We start from the raw sequence: 19015 nt of genomic DNA, 5'->3' as shown, positions 1-19015 counted from the left end.
CATAGGTTTTACCCTGTCATTCTTAGATTGTTATGTTCTGTCCTGGCTCTTCTTTTCACTGTGCTTTGGATATGTGTTAGTTATCATCTAAAGTTTAATCCAGGGTTTTAGCGAGGAATGACATGCTTTTACGAACACTTGTACCTTGGAATTCGTGGCACACGAAGTATTAGTTTTCTGAGTACATCGCTTTACTTATGTAGTTTTATTCTACATGCAGATATGATCTGAAGATATGCCTCCAGGGTATGAAAGGGGACGCCATACACTGAAAACATGATAAACAGCTACTGCGTATTTGGACTTTCACTCAGTTTTAATATAGACTATTTTACCATCTCTTATTTAAAAGCCGGCCGTGGTGGCCAAGCGGTTAAAGGCGCTACAGTCTGGAACCGCGCGGCCGCTGCGGTCGCAGGTTCGAATCCTGCCTCGGGCATGGATGTGTGTGATGTCCTTAGGTTAGTTAGGTTTAATTAGTTCTAAGTTCTAGGCGACTCATGACCGCAGAAGTTAAGTCGCATAGTGCTCAGAGCCATTTGAACCATTTTTTCTTATTTAAAATTGTTGGGTTTTCCTTCACACTATGTGCAAGTTTTTGGCTGTGGTTGCCCGACCTATAACATTATTTGTGGAATAAACCCTGTTTTAAAATATACTTCAGTACAATGTGATCCACGCAATTACTGAGATTTATAAAATTTTCAGCTAGCCAGTGCTGTTTCAAGAACAAATAATTACGACGATGAGCGCGTACTCCTAGATTGGACCTGTTACAGTATTACTATAGTTATTTCTGATCTCCGTTTGGGATGGACAACATTTGGTATGCAGTACAAGCTACGCACGCATCCGGAGCAGCGACAGGCGCCTTTGAGGCCTTGTACACGGTAACAGTGGGAACATAACCGACTATTTTCCGCTCATCTGCTCCGATGGACTATGGTTAAGTGGCACTCAAGGGAGTAGTAGCCTTCAGTATCTATAAGCCTTGTCTCCCGTCTGGTTTGTGAAGTCGCATTGCGCTATTTTGAATCGGTATTCTGTTATCTAAAGTCAACAGCTTCCACGTTGACATTGACCTAAGCAAATTTTGTTTACATTAGTGTATTAGAAACTTTTTCTACGGATTCCTTAAGGTTGTGAGGAATAACCTCTTTAAGAAAACTGTCCTGCTTTTCTCAGACATACAAAACTTCAGATAAACATGATAATCGGGGCTAGAACAACAATTCAACCAGTATGGGCCCAAAAGCTGTTTGAGAATTCGGCTGTGGCAATGCAGTGTCCATTCGTTACTTCTAACCAACGATCACTGTATATGGCAGCTATTACTTAGGAAAATTCGGACCAGTTTAGCAGTAAATAATGTACAAGCCAGTCTTCATGTACTATTTGGAAGTTATAAGAGCCACCGACTAGATTGTATAATTGAACGTTCAAACAAAGTAATTTTGTGGAATCTTATCCCGAACGATCACGATATAAATGATTTTTCTATTAATATTCCTGAAATTACGTGTTAACAATACGTAGATTGCACGAAAGTACTATCACTCAATTCCGTATCCAGTACATATTTCAGTGGGTTGTGGTAACTAACTGCTATTCAGTATTCTAAAATATAAAGAGAAAACACTTTTTCTATCATTCCGTTTTATCTACTGTACAGTCAACTAACATAAAATACCACTTCCCTTCTCATTTACTTTACTTTACTTTTACTTTACTTTACACGTGGCTAAGGCCTTATCGACCATACACCTGCTCTACGAGCCTCTTCCAATTATTTCTATCCAGGGAAATTGTTGTCCAATCAGAGTTGATGCCCATCCTAGCTGCATCTTCCCGGATATTCTCCATCCACCTAATTCGAGGTCTTCCTCTTCTTCTCTTTCCTTCTAATTTCTTAGTGGATGCTATTTTGGGTAGTCTGTTCTCCGGCATCCTTGCTACATGACCAGCCCAGTTCAGTCTTCTTTTCTTTAACATATCCACAATGGTACTATGTTTGTACAGCTCCCGTAGTTCTTCATTTTTCCTTATCCTCCACTCCATGACATTTTCATCGAAGATTGGTCCAGATATTTTTCTTAGTATTTTTCTTTCAAATATCCACAGTTTTTCTTCATCTTTTTTCCTGAATGTAATAGCTTCACATCCATATAATGCTACTGGTACAATAGTTGACTGATAAAAACGGATTTTGAATTCAGTACTAAGTGATCTCATCCTTAAAATTTTGATACAGCTGTAAAAAGTTCTATTAGCTGCTGCTAGACGGGCGTCTATTTCTATTTCTGCTCTATTGTCTCTGCTAAAAAGACTCCCTAAGTACTTGAAGTGGTCAACTGCCTTGAAAGTGAGACCATTTACGGTCAGTGGTGTATCCTTTTGGAGTTTTTTACTTATGACTAGATATTCTGTCATTTCTTCATTCACATGAAGTCCAGCTTTCTCAGCTATTTTGTAATAATTTTGCATCATCCTGATTAATTCAGCTTTTGAAGTGCTTATTAAGGCTACATCATCTGCATAAGCAAGTCTAGTAATGTTCTGTCCCTGCAGTTGGATCCCTTGTGGATTAGTTTTGGTGAATTCTCTATCAATCTTCTCTAAGATAATATTAAATAGAATAGGTGAGATGGCATCCCCTTGTCTCAGTCCAGTGTACACCTTAAAATTTTCAGTCTCTCCTGCAGGTGTCTTAACTTTGCATATGGTTTCTTCCAAACACATTTTAACTAATTTGATTAATTTTAATGGTATTTCAAATTCTTTCATGGTGTTTAAGAGTGTCTGTCGGTGTATGCTATCATAGGCCTTCTTGAAGTCTATAAATAGAATATGGATATCTACATTAAATTCCCATGCCTTCTCATTTATTTGTCTCAGTGTGAATAAGTGATCCAAAGTGGATCTGTTAGTGCGGAAACCACATTGGTAGTCCCCAATTAGTTCTTCGGTTATGGGAATCAGTCTGTGTAGTATACACATCGACAAAATTTTATACGTGACATCGAGTAGGGCAATTCCTCTGTAGTTATCACAGACAAGGGGATCGTTCTTCTTAAAGATGGGGCATATAATTGCAGTTTTCCAATCGGCTGGTATGTTTTCTGTCTCCCAAATTGTTTCAATTAAGGAATGTAGTTCTATTTCCAATTGTGGTCCTCCATTTTTTAAAAGCTCAGCATATACCTGGTCTTCCCCACAGGCCTTGTTGTTCTTTAATTTCTTTATTGTTTGTCTTATTTCATTTACTGATGGTGTGGTGACTTGTATATCAACTGTATCTGGTTCTTCAAATGTAAAGTAATATTGTGGATCATTGCAGTTGAGCAGCTGTGTAAAGTATGTCTTCCATGTTTCTTGAATGTCATTCTTGTTTGTAAGTAATTTCCCATTATGGTCCTTTATAAACTGTTCCCTTTTAGTGAATTTTCCCAAGGACTTTTTTATATTCTGGTACATCTACCTTGCTCTGTGATGCTTGAAATCATCCTCCGCTTCTCTTATCATGTTGTTGTAGTGTTTTCTCTTCTCTTGTCTTAGAGTTCGTTGTGTTTCCTTGCGGATTTTATAGTATCTCTCCTTTAGTGTAATATTGTCCATGTCTTGTAACCATGCCTTCCTCGCATTTTGCCTCTCCAGTACTCTTTCTTGGCACTTTATATTAAACCAGATTTTGTTAGTTCGTTTTCTTTTACCTATAGTTTTGGAAGCTACATCTTGAATACTGTTTCTGAGGTGTCTCCATCTACTTTCCACGTCTTGCTGGTCACTATGTGTCAGTCTAGATTCCGATAGGTTAATTTCCATTTCTTTCCTAAAGTTTTCTTTTATTTTTTCTTCTGCCAGATTTTCTACATCGTACCTTTTAATTTCAACCCTATTTGAACTTTGTTTCTTTTTTAGCTTTATTTTCATTTGGGCTATGATTAACATATGGTCTGTCTCACAATCTGCTCCCCTAAAAGTTCTAACGTCTTTAATACTGTTTTGAAATCGTCTTTGGATGACGACATGGTCAATCTGGTTCACTACTTTTCCATCTGGTGATATCCATGACCCTAAATGAATGCGTTTGTGTTGGAATTTTGTGCTGCTTAATGTGAGACCATTTGCCATTGCAAAGTTTATGAGTCGCACACCATTCTCTGAACTTTCATCATGTAAGCTGTAATTCCCAATGGTTGGTTTGTAGATTTCTTCTTTTCCTACTTTGGCATTAGAGTCTCCTAACACTATTGTTACGTTATGTCTACTTATTGAATTATATGTCTGTTCCAGTTGACTACAAAATTCTTCTTTCACGTCATCTTCCTTATCTTCTGTGGGTGCATGAACATTTATAAATGTAATATCACACCACTGAGCCTGGATTGTAATGTGTGATATTCGGTTATTAATTGATTTGAATTCCTTTATTGTGTCAATTGCTGTTTTATGAATGTAAAAGCCCGTTCCAAATTCATGGCGCTGACCGCAGTCTCCATACATTATTGTCCCGTTTCCTATTTTCATTGATCCCGTTCCCTGCCATCTTATTTCTTGGAGCGCTACCAGTTGTACTTGTATTTCCCTAGTTCGTTTATTAGTATTTGTGCGCTTCCTGGGCGGTATAGACTTCTGACATTCCACGTACCAAAAGAGAAATCCTTGTAACTTTGCCAATTTCTGTCCCAGTAAATTCTGTCCTGTTTCCGAGGCATACCTTGAGTGTCCTTCCCTTCTCATTTAGTTTTTGTATTAGTAGTTGTAATGAAGAGTGTGTATCAAACATACTGGATGGAGTGCAGCCTTCATGAAGGGTATCATGTAGAACAAAGTGGGAATAATATCAAAATGTGAGAAGTAGTCAAAATCAAGCTACAGTACTCCATTACAAACATATTGCAAGGTGTACTTAAAATGTTATTTGGAAGTTAAAGAGTATGTGGAAAAAAAATAGAATAGCTAATTCAGAGGATAAAATTAAAACTATATTGTCACTTGTGAAGAAAGTGTCTCCTCAGCAGCATGAGATAGATGATATAAAGTCAGTTCGCAGTAGGAATATTTCTGTTACTGATAAGTCAAATATATGTACTTAACGAGTGAGACTAGTGACGTGGTACCACCACTGGAGCAGGAAAACCTATTTAAAAATATTTTGAGAGTTTACTGAACCATGACAGCCCAACAGTGTTGACAACTCAGATACAGGTCCAATTTGATAGAGAGGAAATCCCTGAACTCATTTTCTGAGTATTGCTGGTGAATTAAATAAAAACTTAATTTCTACAGGAAATCATATAACTCTCTCGGAAAAGGCCTTTCCGAGATTGATGTCTGCAATACTCCTCTATGATACTAACAAGAAGGAGATTCAGTTAATAAACAGGTCACTGAAGACTAAGTGTTCTCATAGATATGATGGAATGTCTAGCAAAATGCAGAAGCACTGTGCCACACACGATAGCCCTGTACCTAGACATATTTGTAATTTTACCTTTAAAAATGTTCAGTTTCCTGAACGATTAAAGTACTCAGCAGTAAAGCCACTTTATAAAAAGGGAAAAAGGGATAATGTAGACACGTTTAGACCTGTTTCTACGCCATCAGTGTTTGCTAAACTTATTGAAAAGGCTGTGTATGTAAGAATCATTGATCATTTTTTTATCAAATAATTTGCTATCAAATATACAGTTAGGCTTTAGAAGTAATTTAACAACTGAAAATGCTGTATTCTCTTTTATCTGTGAAGTACTGGTTAGACCAAACAAAAGGTTTCGAACGCTAGGCATATTTTTTTATTTAACTAAGGCGTTTGATTGTGTCACCACAAAATATTGCTCCAGAAGTTGGGCAATTATGGAAATAGGGAGAGTAGCTCACACAGTTGGTTCGCTTCTTACTTTAAAAGGTCATTATTCACAGCGCTGAGAATATCTGTGATGTGGGGTCTGAGTGGAGCACATCAAATGGGGTGATAGTGAGGGGGGGGGGGGTCTCTCCAGGGATCAGGGATCAGTGTTGGGGCCACTCCTGTTCCTTATTTGCATAAATGATATTTCCTCTAGTACTACACGTAATTCTAAAATACTTCTGTTTGCCAATGACACTAGCTTTGTAGTAAAGGTTGTTGTATGCAACATTGGCTGTGATTCAAATAGTGCAGTTTGTGACATAAGTTCATGGTTTGTAGAAAATAAACCAATGCTAAAACACAGTACGACTCAATTTTTACATTTTCTAACACACAATTCAACAAAACCCGACGTTTCAATTTCACAGTGTGGGCATATGATTAGTGAAAGTGAACAGTTCAAATTTCTAGGTGTTCAAATAGATACTAAACTGTCGGCACAAATCATTCAACATCTGCGCATCATCTAAAATAAGAACACCATATACCAAGCAATATTGAAAAGATATGACTATCACAAAAATCAGTGAATACAGACACCTCCTCTCTTTCCATGAAAATTTCCACATATAAAAGGCATTACAAAATAAACAATTGCTCAATTTCCAAATAAATATAGGAAATCATACTCTATAGAAAATAATTGATGAAATTACATGATAAAGAAAAGAGCCTTTTTCCATCGGTCACCCCCTCCCACTCTCCCAAAAACGTCCCCCCCCCCCCGCCCCGCCCCGCTCACAGTTTCATTTCAGTTGTGTTCGCGCTCCTGACCTACTCCTCTAACTCACGCTTCATCACACTGCTATACACTTATGTCTACTCCTAATGCTTTCTCCTGCCCAAACAAAAAAATCCTTCCGCCGCTATTCCTCCCCTATTCTTATACAGTACATAAATACATAGAAACATAATTAAATAGAATTACACACTTACAACAATATAAATAAAAAAAAGTTGTAGGCCAAGACAAAGTTGTGGAAAGGTTATGTTGGCAGCACTACAAAACACAAACCACAACACATACTTAGAAGTACAAAACGAACAGAATACAGTGGTGTGCATGAAAGCAGATTGCGAAAAAGATATGAAACGCACAGTGCTGCAGAATAACTACAAATTAGACCTAAATTATCAGTGTCTAATGCAGAAAAACAACGACGGGCTATCAGACGCCATTTCCCGTTGTAAGCGAGAAATCAACCGAAAATCACCGTAAGTACAAATCAACTTATTCTTAACGAACTGGTTTTCAATCTAAAAGCAAATCAAAATGTAAATACTTTATTTGCTGACCACTGACGATGCTTTACTTCAATAAAGCGAAACGCGTCTGGCGAAAAAAAGAATCACGCACTTTTGTAGTTGCAACAACAGAACAAAAATAACGTTATGTCTTATGAGCAACCCTACCTTCATTGGAAATGATCTGCATGGTTTAAGATGAAACTTGGTTCGTCCGATCACTAAATCGTGATTTGTAAAATTCTACTTTCAGAAGAAAGCCATGAAGCTGAATTCTAAGAAACAACTGCAAAGCTGAGTATATAAAGTAAGAGGCCCAGTACACATATTGCATGTCACACAAAACCAATACTATCTACAAATGTTTCACGTAAGTGGTAAAGTAGGAGTGAAACTTCCCAGTGGACTGAAACTCTTTGCCGGACCGCAAGTTGAACTCGGGATCTTTGCTTTTTGCAGGCAAGTGTTCAACCGACGGAGCTACCCACACATGACTCACGAGCCCTCCTCACATCTTTACTTCAGCTAGTACCTCGTCTCCAACATTCCATATTTCACAGAAGCTCTCCTGTTGAACTAGCAAGACTAACACTCCTGGAAGAAAGTATATTGCCAAGACATGGCCTAGCCACAGCCCGGGGGATGCTTTCTAAGAGAGCTTCGTGAAGTTTCGAATGTAAGAGACTAGGTACTGGCCGATTAAAGCTGTGAGGAGGGTTCATCAGTCGTTATTGGGTAGCTCAGGTGGCAGAGTACTTGCTCGGCAGTGGCAAAGGTCCAGAGTTCGAGTCTCGGTCCGGTACGCACTTTTAATCCACCAGGAAGGTTAGTATCGGCGCACACTACGCTGCGGAGTGAAAACTTTATCCTGGAAAGTGAAGGTGTCATTAAATCCCTCATACAGTCAGTAGTATTGTGGACTGCAGTGCATTTATTGGCCGGGATATCCCCTTTGGGGTTCGGCCGGCGTATTAAAGTCTTTTTAGTCGACGCCACTTTGGCGACTTACGTGTTAATGATGGTGAAGATGATGATGAAGCACACAAAACCCAGTCCCCTGCCGCGAATCGAACACGGGCCCCCCTTGCGTGGTAGACAGTAACGCTACGGCTGCGCTACGGAGGCGGACTACTGCAGTAATAAAGCGTGTTTCATTAAAACATAACATGTATTGAGTATATTTCGCTACAGTGTGTTGCTTTTGCCAACAGTTCTATTGGTCGTAGTACGTACTGCTGATTGCGGCATTTCAACATCAGATATGTTCGGATTTTCCTTCGAAGGAAGTAAGGAAAGAAGGAAGTTTAGAATTTAACGTTCCATCCTCCCAAACGCGAGCCTAGTGTTCTATCCGCCGCACTTTAAGTACGTCTGTAATTCACCTCAATACATTTTCGTGCGCTTTTATACTTGTAACGACTTTCTTCAGTCGTTTTAAGTTCCCGAAAAGCATTACAGATTTGCTGCTTGACCAAGATAGTTCTGCGGCACTCTGCCTATTGTACTGCAATTACAGATGTGACGACGTTAAGAACAGTGCAAACTCTCCAGAGGCATCAAACGCACCCCACTTATCGTACACTTAACAGAAAACACAAGCCTTCTAATCTAAGCCAAAACCTTACCTAGAGCTAAAAAGCGCAAAAAACAGTCTTATTGTCGTATCATTTACGAAGGCTTTTGTTGAGTATCTTTTGAGAGATTTCCTTCTTCCATGATGGCCTTATAGTTTTGGTCGGATGAACGTGGTAGATGATTACGTAGACAGATTACGTAGATTCCTCTGGGAGTAGAGTATGTGTGGCGAGAGAAGTTGGGGAACAGCGGAGAATTCGTGTAGATGAAAATGTGTGCCCAGGCGAGACGGCGCATTGTCTTGTGCAGCTAGTTCGGCAGCCCACAGGCAATGGAAATACCTTAGACCCTGTAGCTGCCTAATTGACAGCATCAGTATATAGACAGGGTTTACTGATCATAATGTCGTCATAGAGACTATGATTACGTAAGTTAATAAATCAGTCAAGAGGGCAAGCAGAGTGTTTCTATTAGAAAGAGCACATTAGCAGTTGTTGTTACCATATGAATTAGTGAAATTTCGTATGGCTCGGGCCTCCCGTCAGGTAGACCGGTCGCCTGGTGCAACTCTTTTTACTTGGCGTCACTTCGGCGACTTGCGTGCCTAGGGGGATGAGATGATGTTGAAGACAACACAACACCCGGTCCCTGAGCGGAGAAAAATCTCCGACCCATCCAGGAATCGAACCAGGGCCCCTTAGCGTGGCATTCCGTCGCGTTGACCACTTTTTTGTTTTGTTTCTATTGACCGTTGCGTTTGGTCGTTGCGGACGTCACATGACATCCTTCAAGTTCGTTTGTTGATCCTCCCGCTCAGTTTTTTTTATTACAGAGGCGAACCAGCTCTCTGACCGAACACACTGAGCTACCGTGCCGGCTACCACTCAGCTATAGAGGCTGACACTGAGATAATGAATGACAGTCATTTAGTTCGAGTATGATGGACATAGACGAAATACGGGCAAAGTTTAAACAGATTGGAAATTGTGCTGTGGACAAGTGTGTGCCCAGTAAACAGTTTAAGGACGGAAAGGACTCACCGTGGTTTACCAACGGAGTTCGGTAAATGCTGAGGAAGCGAAGGCTGTTGCACTTTCGGTTCAAAAGGGAACACACAAATTACGACTGGCAAAAGTTAATAGAGATTCATGCGTCTGTGAAAAGATCTATGCGCGAAGCGTACAACTACCACAGTCACACCTTGGCAACGGTCTGACCGAGAACCAGAGAAAATTCTTGTCCTATGTAAAATCTCTAAGACGACCTAAGCCTTCCATTCAGTCACTCGTTGACCAGTCCGATGTGGCAGTTAAGGACAGCAAAACGAAAGTGAAAGTTTCAAACTCGGTGTTTAAGATATCTTTAACACAGGGGAATCGTACAAACATAAAGTCGTTTGACCATTGCACAGTCTCTTACAGACGACATAGTAATAAGCACCCCTCGCGTAGGATAAAAAAAAAGAAAAAAAATTGAAAGACTTAAACACAAATAACTCGCCATGTCCCGATGAAATCCCAATACGGTATTAGAAAGAATCTCTAGGGCCTCGTTGACGCCCTGCCAGGCATTTCCGAGCAATTTCTACGGCATTGGTTCCTCATTTAGCTTGTATCTGTCGCGAATCTCTCTCCCAGAGCATAGTCCTAAGCGACTGGGAAAAAGTGCAGGTGATCTCTGTATATAAGAACGATAAAAGAATGGAGGAGGAGGAGGAGGAGATTAGTGTTTAACGTCCCGTCGACAACGAGGTCATTAGAAACGGAGCGCAAGCTCGGGTGAGGGAAGGAAGGGGGAAGGAAATCGGCCGTGCCCTTTCAAAGGAACCATCCCGGCATTTGCCTGAAGCGATTTAGGGAAATCACGGAAAACCTAAATCAGGATGTCCGGAGACGGGATTGAACCGCCGTCCTCCCGAATGCGAGTCCAGTGTGCTAACCACTGCGCCACCTCGCTCGGTGATAAAAGAATGGACTCGTAAAATTACAGACCAATATCCTTGACACTGGTTCGCTGCAGAATTCTAGAGCATCTTCTGAGATCGAATATAATAGATTTCCTAGAGACTGAAATGCTTGTTCCCACGAATCAGCGCGGTTTTAGAAAGGATTGCTCGTTTGTAACAGCTTGCTTGCCCTTTTCTCACATGTTGTACTGCAAACTGTAGTTGAACAGCAACAAGCGGATTCCATACTTCTAGATTTCTGATATTTTGCTTCAAAATAACACATTAAATACGTTTGCAACTGACCAAAGTAAACTTTCGTGTAGTTTTACATACATAAATTATCTGGAGGACAGGGTGGATTGCAATCTACGGTTCTTTGTTGATGATTCGGTGGTGTAAGGGGAGGTGTCAAAGATGAGTGACTGTAGAGTGATACAGGATGACTTAGACATAATCTGTAGTTGGTGTAATGGATAGCATCTGGCTGTAGATGCAGAAAAATGTGAGTTAATGTGGTTGAGTAGTAAAACAAACCCGTTATGTTCGGATACAGCATTAGTAGAGTACTGCTTCACACGATCGCGTCGTTTAAATATCTGGGAGTAGCGTTGCGAAGCGATAACTTAACCTAACCTCTGTATAAAGGGAAGGCGAATAGTCGACTTCGGTTTATTGGGAGAAGTTTAGGAAAGTGTGGTTCGTTTGTACAGGAGATCGCATATGAGACGCTGGTGCGAACTGTTCTTGAGTACTGTTCGAGTGTTTGTGATCCGCATCAGGTCGGATTGAAGGAAGACGTCGAGGCAATTCAGATGCGGGCTACTAGATTTGCTAGCGGCAAGTTTGAACAATACGTAGGTGTTACAGAAATGTTTTGGTAACTCAGATGGGAATCCCTGGAGGGAAGGCGACGTTCTTCTCGAGGAACACTACTGAAAAGGTTTAGAGAAACGGCATCTGAAGCTGACTGCAGAGCGATCCCACTTTCGCCAACATACATTTCGCGTAGGAACCATGAAGGTCTATAGTCAGTCGTTTTTCCCTAGCTCTGTCTGCGAGTGAAACAGCAGACCAAACGACTAGTCGTGATACGGGGCAGCCTCCACCACGCACCGTACGATGGCTTGCGGAATATGTGTGTGTGGTACAAGCAACAGCCAGGCCGTGGGTCTGTACGAAGTTCATTGTCCATAAATTCCACACAAACGGAATATTCAACGTACTTATTCGCATTTTGAGGATGTTAGACATGTTAGAGCCTGTGCTAGACCTTCTGGCGCGCACATAAGAAACTGTTATTTAGAATGTATTCGAATAACTATTATATTGAAATAATCGAAAGTTCTGACTGAAGGAAGGCCTCATATTATGGGTGAATTTAGCAATTTAGGAATGTGGGTCTCTGCCTTTCTGAAACAGAAGAAAGACCAAGAAAACCTCTATCACCCTATTCCATATTAACATTAATCCCAGCTATCAATGGTGATAGCGAAACTCATCCCGTTTCATTCACCAGTTTGTGGTACCGCTCAGTAGCTTGTGACTAAACGCCCTCCTAAAGGGTTATAGATATAAGTCAGTCATTGTGCTGAGACGTATCTGTGTACGTCGTCGCTGGAAGATCACGTGGTTAGGTCGTCGCACTGCAGTCCTGCACTGGTGCTAGGAGGCTCACCCATGACGGCGCGGCCGCGCAGCAGGTTGCCGACGTGCAGGTCCATGTTGCCGATGTGGTCCACGTGGACGCGCACTTTGAGAGGCCCCGAGAACGACAGCCGGCCGCCGCGCGCCGTCGGTCGCCGCGTGATGGTCGTCGTCTGGCTGTAGTCGTCTGCAACAGCCGGACCGACACCTGCTCACTCACCGTACACTACACACGCTCAATCTCAGAGACCTTGTTGCAATACATTTAATACTGCAGAGATAATAACGGCATGAGCAGTTAATCCTTTTCAACTATAGCCGCGGTATTGACACCTTTGATGCCACCAGTTTACTGTACAGTCTAAACAGTTTGACACACGAGTATCTACAGTAGTAGTAGTAGTAGAAAGGTTTTGTGGGCGCCCGACAGCAAGGTCTTCAGCGCCCGTTCAGTATCATAGTGAGACGGGTGTCAAGAAAAAAACTCAGAACATTTACATAAAACGGAACATAAAACTCGGGGAACAACCATTGAAAAATATGTGCTCACCCACACCGAAGCGTGGGATGAAGCAGGGCGTCAGCAGTAAAACATGGACAACACGGGAAGAAAAAGGTAGAGGGAGCTAAAACAATGTAGCAGATGGAAGTGGCTGGCTGACCGCAAGGAAAAAGGGGAGGAGTCAGCCACTCTGCAATACACTAAAACCTCCAGCCTAAAAGCTTAGGCCAGAGTCCAGACACATCACAAAACTTAAAAACTCTAGACACACACGTCTCATCGTTAGCTAAAACACAAGGCAGATTCCCATAAACTTGTGCTTCTGCCCTTGCATCACGGTATAAAATGCAGTCTGTTAAAATGTGCCGGACAGAGATTGGCACACCACAAGCATCACAAAACGGAGGATCCTCCCGCCGTAATAAATAGCTATGCGTCAGACGACAGTGCCCGATCCGAAGACGTATGAGGGCCACCTCTTCCCGCCTGAGTAGCCGGCAGGAGGAACGCCACGGCCGAGTGGTTGACTTTACCGACCGCAGTTTATTGGCCGTCACCGCCAGCCATTCGTCCTCCCACAACTCCATGCACTTCCTGTGGAGTGCAGCGATGACTGACTGCAAGGGGATAGGACACTGGACCACATACTGCTCTCTGCAGGCCTCCTTGGCAGCCCGATCAGCCTGTTCATTGCCCCATATGCCGACATGACCAGGCACCCAGCAGAAGGATACCTCTTTACCCCGCCGTTGGAGCAAGTACAGTTGGTCATGTATCAGCTGGACCATCTCCTCAGCCGGGTATAGGTTCTGCGGTGATTGTAAGGTACTAAGAGAATCGGAGCAGAGAAGAAATCGATCGCCCCAAACACGATGCATCTGCTCCAGTGCCTTCAGGATCGCGTGGAGCTCCGCTGCGAAAACGGTACATTCAGCAGGGAGGCGAATCCGGGTAACATGATCAGGGAACACCACAGAACAGCCAAGGAAAGTCTCCTGTTTGGAGCCATCAATATAAACAACAGTGAAACCGTGATGCACATCTAAAATGTTAAAAAACAGAGATTGGAACGTAAAATCTGGTGTGCCATCTTTCTTAAAATTAGTCAAATCTAAAATAAGTTTGGGTCTCCGGAGGAGCCAAGGTGGAGATCTGCTCCAACAGCGACGTAAAACACGAAGACCAGCCATAGACATCGCACCGAGGCAATCCTGTGCGCGAATCCCATAGGGCTGCGTCGCACGTTGCCGGTTATGAAACAATCGTGCCAGAGGAGGCTGAGCAACGGTATGGTATGCAGGGGTGTATGGTGTGGACAAAGTTTTATACGCCTGGCGCACTGTAAGTAGCCGTCGCCGCATATGAAGTGGCGGTTCACCAGCCTCTGCACTGAGGCTTGGTATGGGGCTAGTTCGGAATGCCCCAGTGGCCAACCGAAGCCCTTCATGGTGCACAACGTCCAACATATTAAAGTAAGAAGGCCTCGCAGACCCATACACTGTGCACCCATAATCGAGCCGAGATCGCACAAACGCCCTGTAAAACTGGAGCAGACAAGTCCTGTCAGCTCCCCATGTACTGTGGCTAAGACATTTTAAAATACTTAAAGCTTGAAGCGACCGCCGTTTCAGGTCTTTAAGATGGGGTAACCACGTGAGCCTCGAGTCAAAAATGAGCCCCAGAAATCTCACCGTGTCTTTAAAAGTAAGAATAGTGTCGCTCATGCTCAACTCAGGAAAGGTTAAAATCGAACGAGAACGGTTAAAAAGAACACATACAGACTTCTCGGTGGAAAACTTAAAACCACTCTTCTGCGCCCAGTCATCCAAACGCCTAATCGTAAGTTGCAACTGACGAGTTGTTGTTGCAAGGCTTGAAGAAGAGCAAAACAAAGAGAAATCATCCACAAACAAAGAACACTGGACAGGACTTTTCACTATGGACGTAATGCTATTAATAGCAATGGCAAAGAGAGTCACACTTAAAATGGCTCTGAGCACTATGGGACTCAACTGCTGGGGTCATAAGTCCCCTAGAACTTAGAACTACTTAAACCTAACTAACCTAAGAACAGCACACAACACCCAGCCATCACGAGGCAGAGAAAATCCCTGACCCCGCCGGGAATCGAACCCGGGAACCCGGGCGTGGGAAGCGAGAACGCTACCGCAAGACCACGAGATGCGAGCAGTCACACTTAAAACGCTACCCTGAGGGACACCGTTCTCCTGCTCAAAGCGATCAGACAGGACGTCACCAATTCGGTATATAAAATATCGTGGCGAGAGGAAAGACTGAATAAAAACAGGAAGACAACCACGAATACCCCATTCGTGAAGCTGCTCCAGGATGAGACGCCTCCAAGTGGTATCGTAGGCCTTCTCGATATCGAAAAATACACCTAGAAGGTGATGACGGCGTAGGAAAGCTTGTTGTATTGCCGCCTCCAGGAGGGCAAGGTTATCGAAGGTGGAACGACCTCCTGAACCCACACTGAAAGCGACTAAGGAGTTGCCGGGATTCTAACATCCAGACAAGGCGGCGGTTGACCATCCGCTCCAAGGTCTTCCCTATGCAACTAGTGAGGGCAACACTACAGTAGCTACTTGGGTTCGTGCGGTCTTTCCCAGGTTTTAAAAAAGGGATTAAATCTGCCTCACGCCACGCGTCAGGAAAGTGACCCGACGCCCAAATGGCATTAAAAAGTGCGAGGAGGATTTCTCTGTTGCGCATTGCGAGGTGCCATAGCATACTGTAATGGATCCTGTCGTGACCAGGGGATGTGTCACGAGCTCCAGACAATGCAGAATCCAGCTCCCACATAGAAAATGGGCAGTTGTAAATTTCATGAGAAGTGGACTGGAAGTCCAGGCTACATCTCTCAGCAACGGCTCTATGGCGCTGGAAACCTGGATCCTGACTGGTTGTTGCAGTAACTGTGGCAAAATACGCTGCCATAGTCCGGACAATGTCTCGCGGATCCGTGTGGAGAGTGCCGTTATCCATTACAGCAGCTATGGGGCACCTCCCTCCTCTGCCAGAAATTCTCCTGATGGTCTCCCACACAATGGAACTGTTGGTGGAACGATTAATGGTGTTCAGGAACTGTTGCCATGACCTCTTCTTGCTCTCATGAATAATGCGGCGACATCTTGCCCTCGCCACCCGAAAGGTTGCAAGATTCTCAGCAGTCGGCCGACACTTGAACCGATGCAGAGCTGCACGCCTCGTCCTGATTGCAGAGCGGCATTCGGCACTCCACCAAGGCACAGGTGGCCTCTTCCGGTGGCCTGTGGACTGTGGAATGGATGCTGCAGCGGCGTGGTGGACCGTTTTGGTAATATGATCCACCCACACTTCAACAGTCGCACAGTGTTCGAATTGGGCCAACTGGCTATAAAGTGTCCAGTCAGCTCCACTGACCACCCATCTTGGTGGTCTCTGTTCGGGGCCCAGGCCATCTGGCAGGTGAATCCAGATTGGGAAATGATCACTGCCGTGTAAGTCAGCGACCACTTCCCAGTGAGCACTGGGGGCAAGAGCTGGAGATCAAAGCGAGAGATCAATGGCAGAGAACGACCCAGTCGCTGTGCAGAAATGAGTACTCTGTCCTCCATTGAGCCAGTAGGCACAGGATGACAGGAGAAGCCTCTCAATTGCTCTACCCCTGGGGCAGGTAATTGCAGAGCCCCAAAGCACACTGTGGGCATTAAAATCACCACAAATAATGAAAGGCTGGGGGAGCTGTGTAAGAGGGTCGGTGAGGGCCGCTTCATCAAGTGAATAATGTGGGGGCAAGTAAAGCAAACATACAGTCAATGGATGACGCACGTGCACGGACACAGCGACAGCCTGTAAAGTCATCGTAAGTGAGAGAGGCGAGGAGGGGTAGTCCGTCCTGACGAAAATACCTAAGCCTCCTCTAGCTCTCTCTACGCGCAGGTCGTCCTTTATGTGGAGTGTATAGCCTCGTATCTCAGGGGAGTATGATGGATGGAAATAAGTCTCCTGGAGACAGAGACACGGTGGTCTACCCTGCGATAGTAGACAAAGTTCCTCCACTTGGTATGGGGCTAGTTCGGAATGCCCCAGTGGCCAACCGAAGCCCTTCATGGTGCACAACGTCCAACATATTAAAGTAAGAAGGCCTCGCAGACCCATACACTGTGCACCCATAATCGAGCCGAGATCGCACAAACGCCCTGTAAAACTGGAGCAGACAAGTCCTGTCAGCTCCCCATGTACTGTGGCTAAGACATTTTAAAATACTTAAAGCTTGAAGCGACCGCCGTTTCAGGTCTTTAAGATGGGGTAACCACGTGAGCCTCGAGTCAAAAATGAGCCCCAGAAATCTCACCGTGTCTTTAAAAGTAAGAATAGTGTCGCTCATGCTCAACTCAGGAAAGGTTAAAATCGAACGAGAACGGTTAAAAAGAACACATACAGACTTCTCGGTGGAAAACTTAAAACCACTCTTCTGCGCCCAGTCATCCAAACGCCTAATCGTAAGTTGCAACTGACGAGTTGTTGTTGCAAGGCTTGAAGAAGAGCAAAACAAAGAGAAATCATCCACAAACAAAGAACACTGGACAGGACTTTTCACTATGGACGTAATGCTATTAATAGCAATGGCAAAGAGAGTCACACTTAAAATGGCTCTGAGCACTATGGGACTCAACTGCTGTGGTCATAAGTCCCCTAGAACTTAGAACTACTTAAACCTAACTAACCTAAGAACAGCACACAACACCCAGCCATCACGAGGCAGAGAAAATCCCTGACCCCGCCGGGAATCGAACCCGGGAACCCGGGCGTGGGAAGCGAGAACGCTACCGCAAGACCACGAGATGCGAGCAGTCACACTTAAAACGCTACCCTGAGGGACACCGTTCTCCTGCTCAAAGCGATCAGACAGGACGTCACCAATTCGGTATCTAAAATATCGTGGCGAGAGGAAAGACTGAATAAAAAGAGGAAGACAACCACGAAAACCCCATTCGTGAAGCTGCTCCAGGATGAGACGCCTCCAAGTGGTATCATAGGCCTTCTCGATGTCGAAAAATACACCTAGAAGGTGATGACGGCGTAGGAAAGCTTGTTGTATTGCCGCCTCCAGGAGGGCAAGGTTATCGAAGGTGGAACGACCTCCTGAACCCACACTGAAAGCGACTAAGGAGTTGCCGGGATTCTAACATCCAGACAAGGCGGCGGTTGACCATCCGCTCCAAGGTCTTCCCTATGCAACTAGTGAGGGCAACACTACGGTAGTTACTTGGGTTCGTGCGGTCTTTCCCAGGTTTTAAAAGAGGGATTAAAACTGCCTCACGCCACGCGTCAGGAAAGTGACCCGACGCCCAAATGGCATTAAAAAGTGCGAGGAGGATTTCTCTGTTGCGCATTGTGAGGTGCCATAGCATACTGTAATGGATCCTGTCGTGACCAGGGGATGTGTCACGAGCTCCAGACAATGCAGAATCCAGCTCCCACATAGAAAATGGGCAGTTGTAAATTTCATGAGAAGTGGACTGGAAGTCCAGGCTACATCTCTCAGCAACGGCTCTATGGCGCTGGAAACCTGGATCCTGACTGGTTGTTGCAGTAACTGTGGCAAAATACGCTGCCATAGTCCGGACAATGTCTCGCGGATCCGTGTGGAGAGTGCCGTTATCCATTACAGCAGCTATGGGGCACCTCCCTCCTCTGCCAGAAATTCTCCTGATGGTCTCCCACACAATGGAACTGTTGGTGGAACGATTAATGGTGTTCAGGAACTGTTGCCATGACCTCTTCTTGCTCTCATGAATAATGCGGCGACATCTTGCCCTCGCCACCCGAAAGGTTGCAAGATTCTCAGCAGTCGGCCGACACTTGAACCGATGCAGAGCTGCACGCCTCGTCCTGATTGCAGAGCGGCATTCGGCACTCCACCAAGGCACAGGTGGCCTCTTCCGGTGGCCTGTGGACTGTGGAATGGATGCTGCAGCGGCGTGGTGGACCGTTTTGGTAATATGATCCACCCACACTTCAACAGTCGCACAGTGTTCGAATTGGGCCAACTGGCTATAAAGTGTCCAGTCAGCTCCACTGACCACCCATCTTGGTGGTCTCTGTTCGGGGCCCAGGCCATCTGGCAGGTGAATCCAGATTGGGAAATGATCACTGCCGTGTAAGTCAGCGACCACTTCCCAGT

General features: G+C 44.2%; 1 protein-coding gene across 1 annotated transcript in view; it reads right to left on the bottom strand.

Moving 5' to 3' along the window:
• LOC126234612 (uncharacterized) overlaps nt 1-19015 on the bottom strand; it is an 88532-nt gene that overhangs the window by 10834 nt on the left and 58683 nt on the right. The window contains exon 5 of the mRNA XM_049943337.1: nt 12355-12510. Within this exon, the coding sequence (XP_049799294.1) occupies nt 12355-12510 (156 nt within the window). The remainder of the gene's footprint in view (nt 1-12354; nt 12511-19015) is intronic.

The sequence above is a fragment of the Schistocerca nitens genome, chromosome 2 (assembly GCF_023898315.1).
Source record: "Schistocerca nitens isolate TAMUIC-IGC-003100 chromosome 2, iqSchNite1.1, whole genome shotgun sequence".
Taxonomy (NCBI): Eukaryota; Metazoa; Arthropoda; class Insecta; order Orthoptera; family Acrididae; genus Schistocerca; species Schistocerca nitens.
This window is presented reverse-complemented; position numbering and strand designations above follow the sequence as displayed.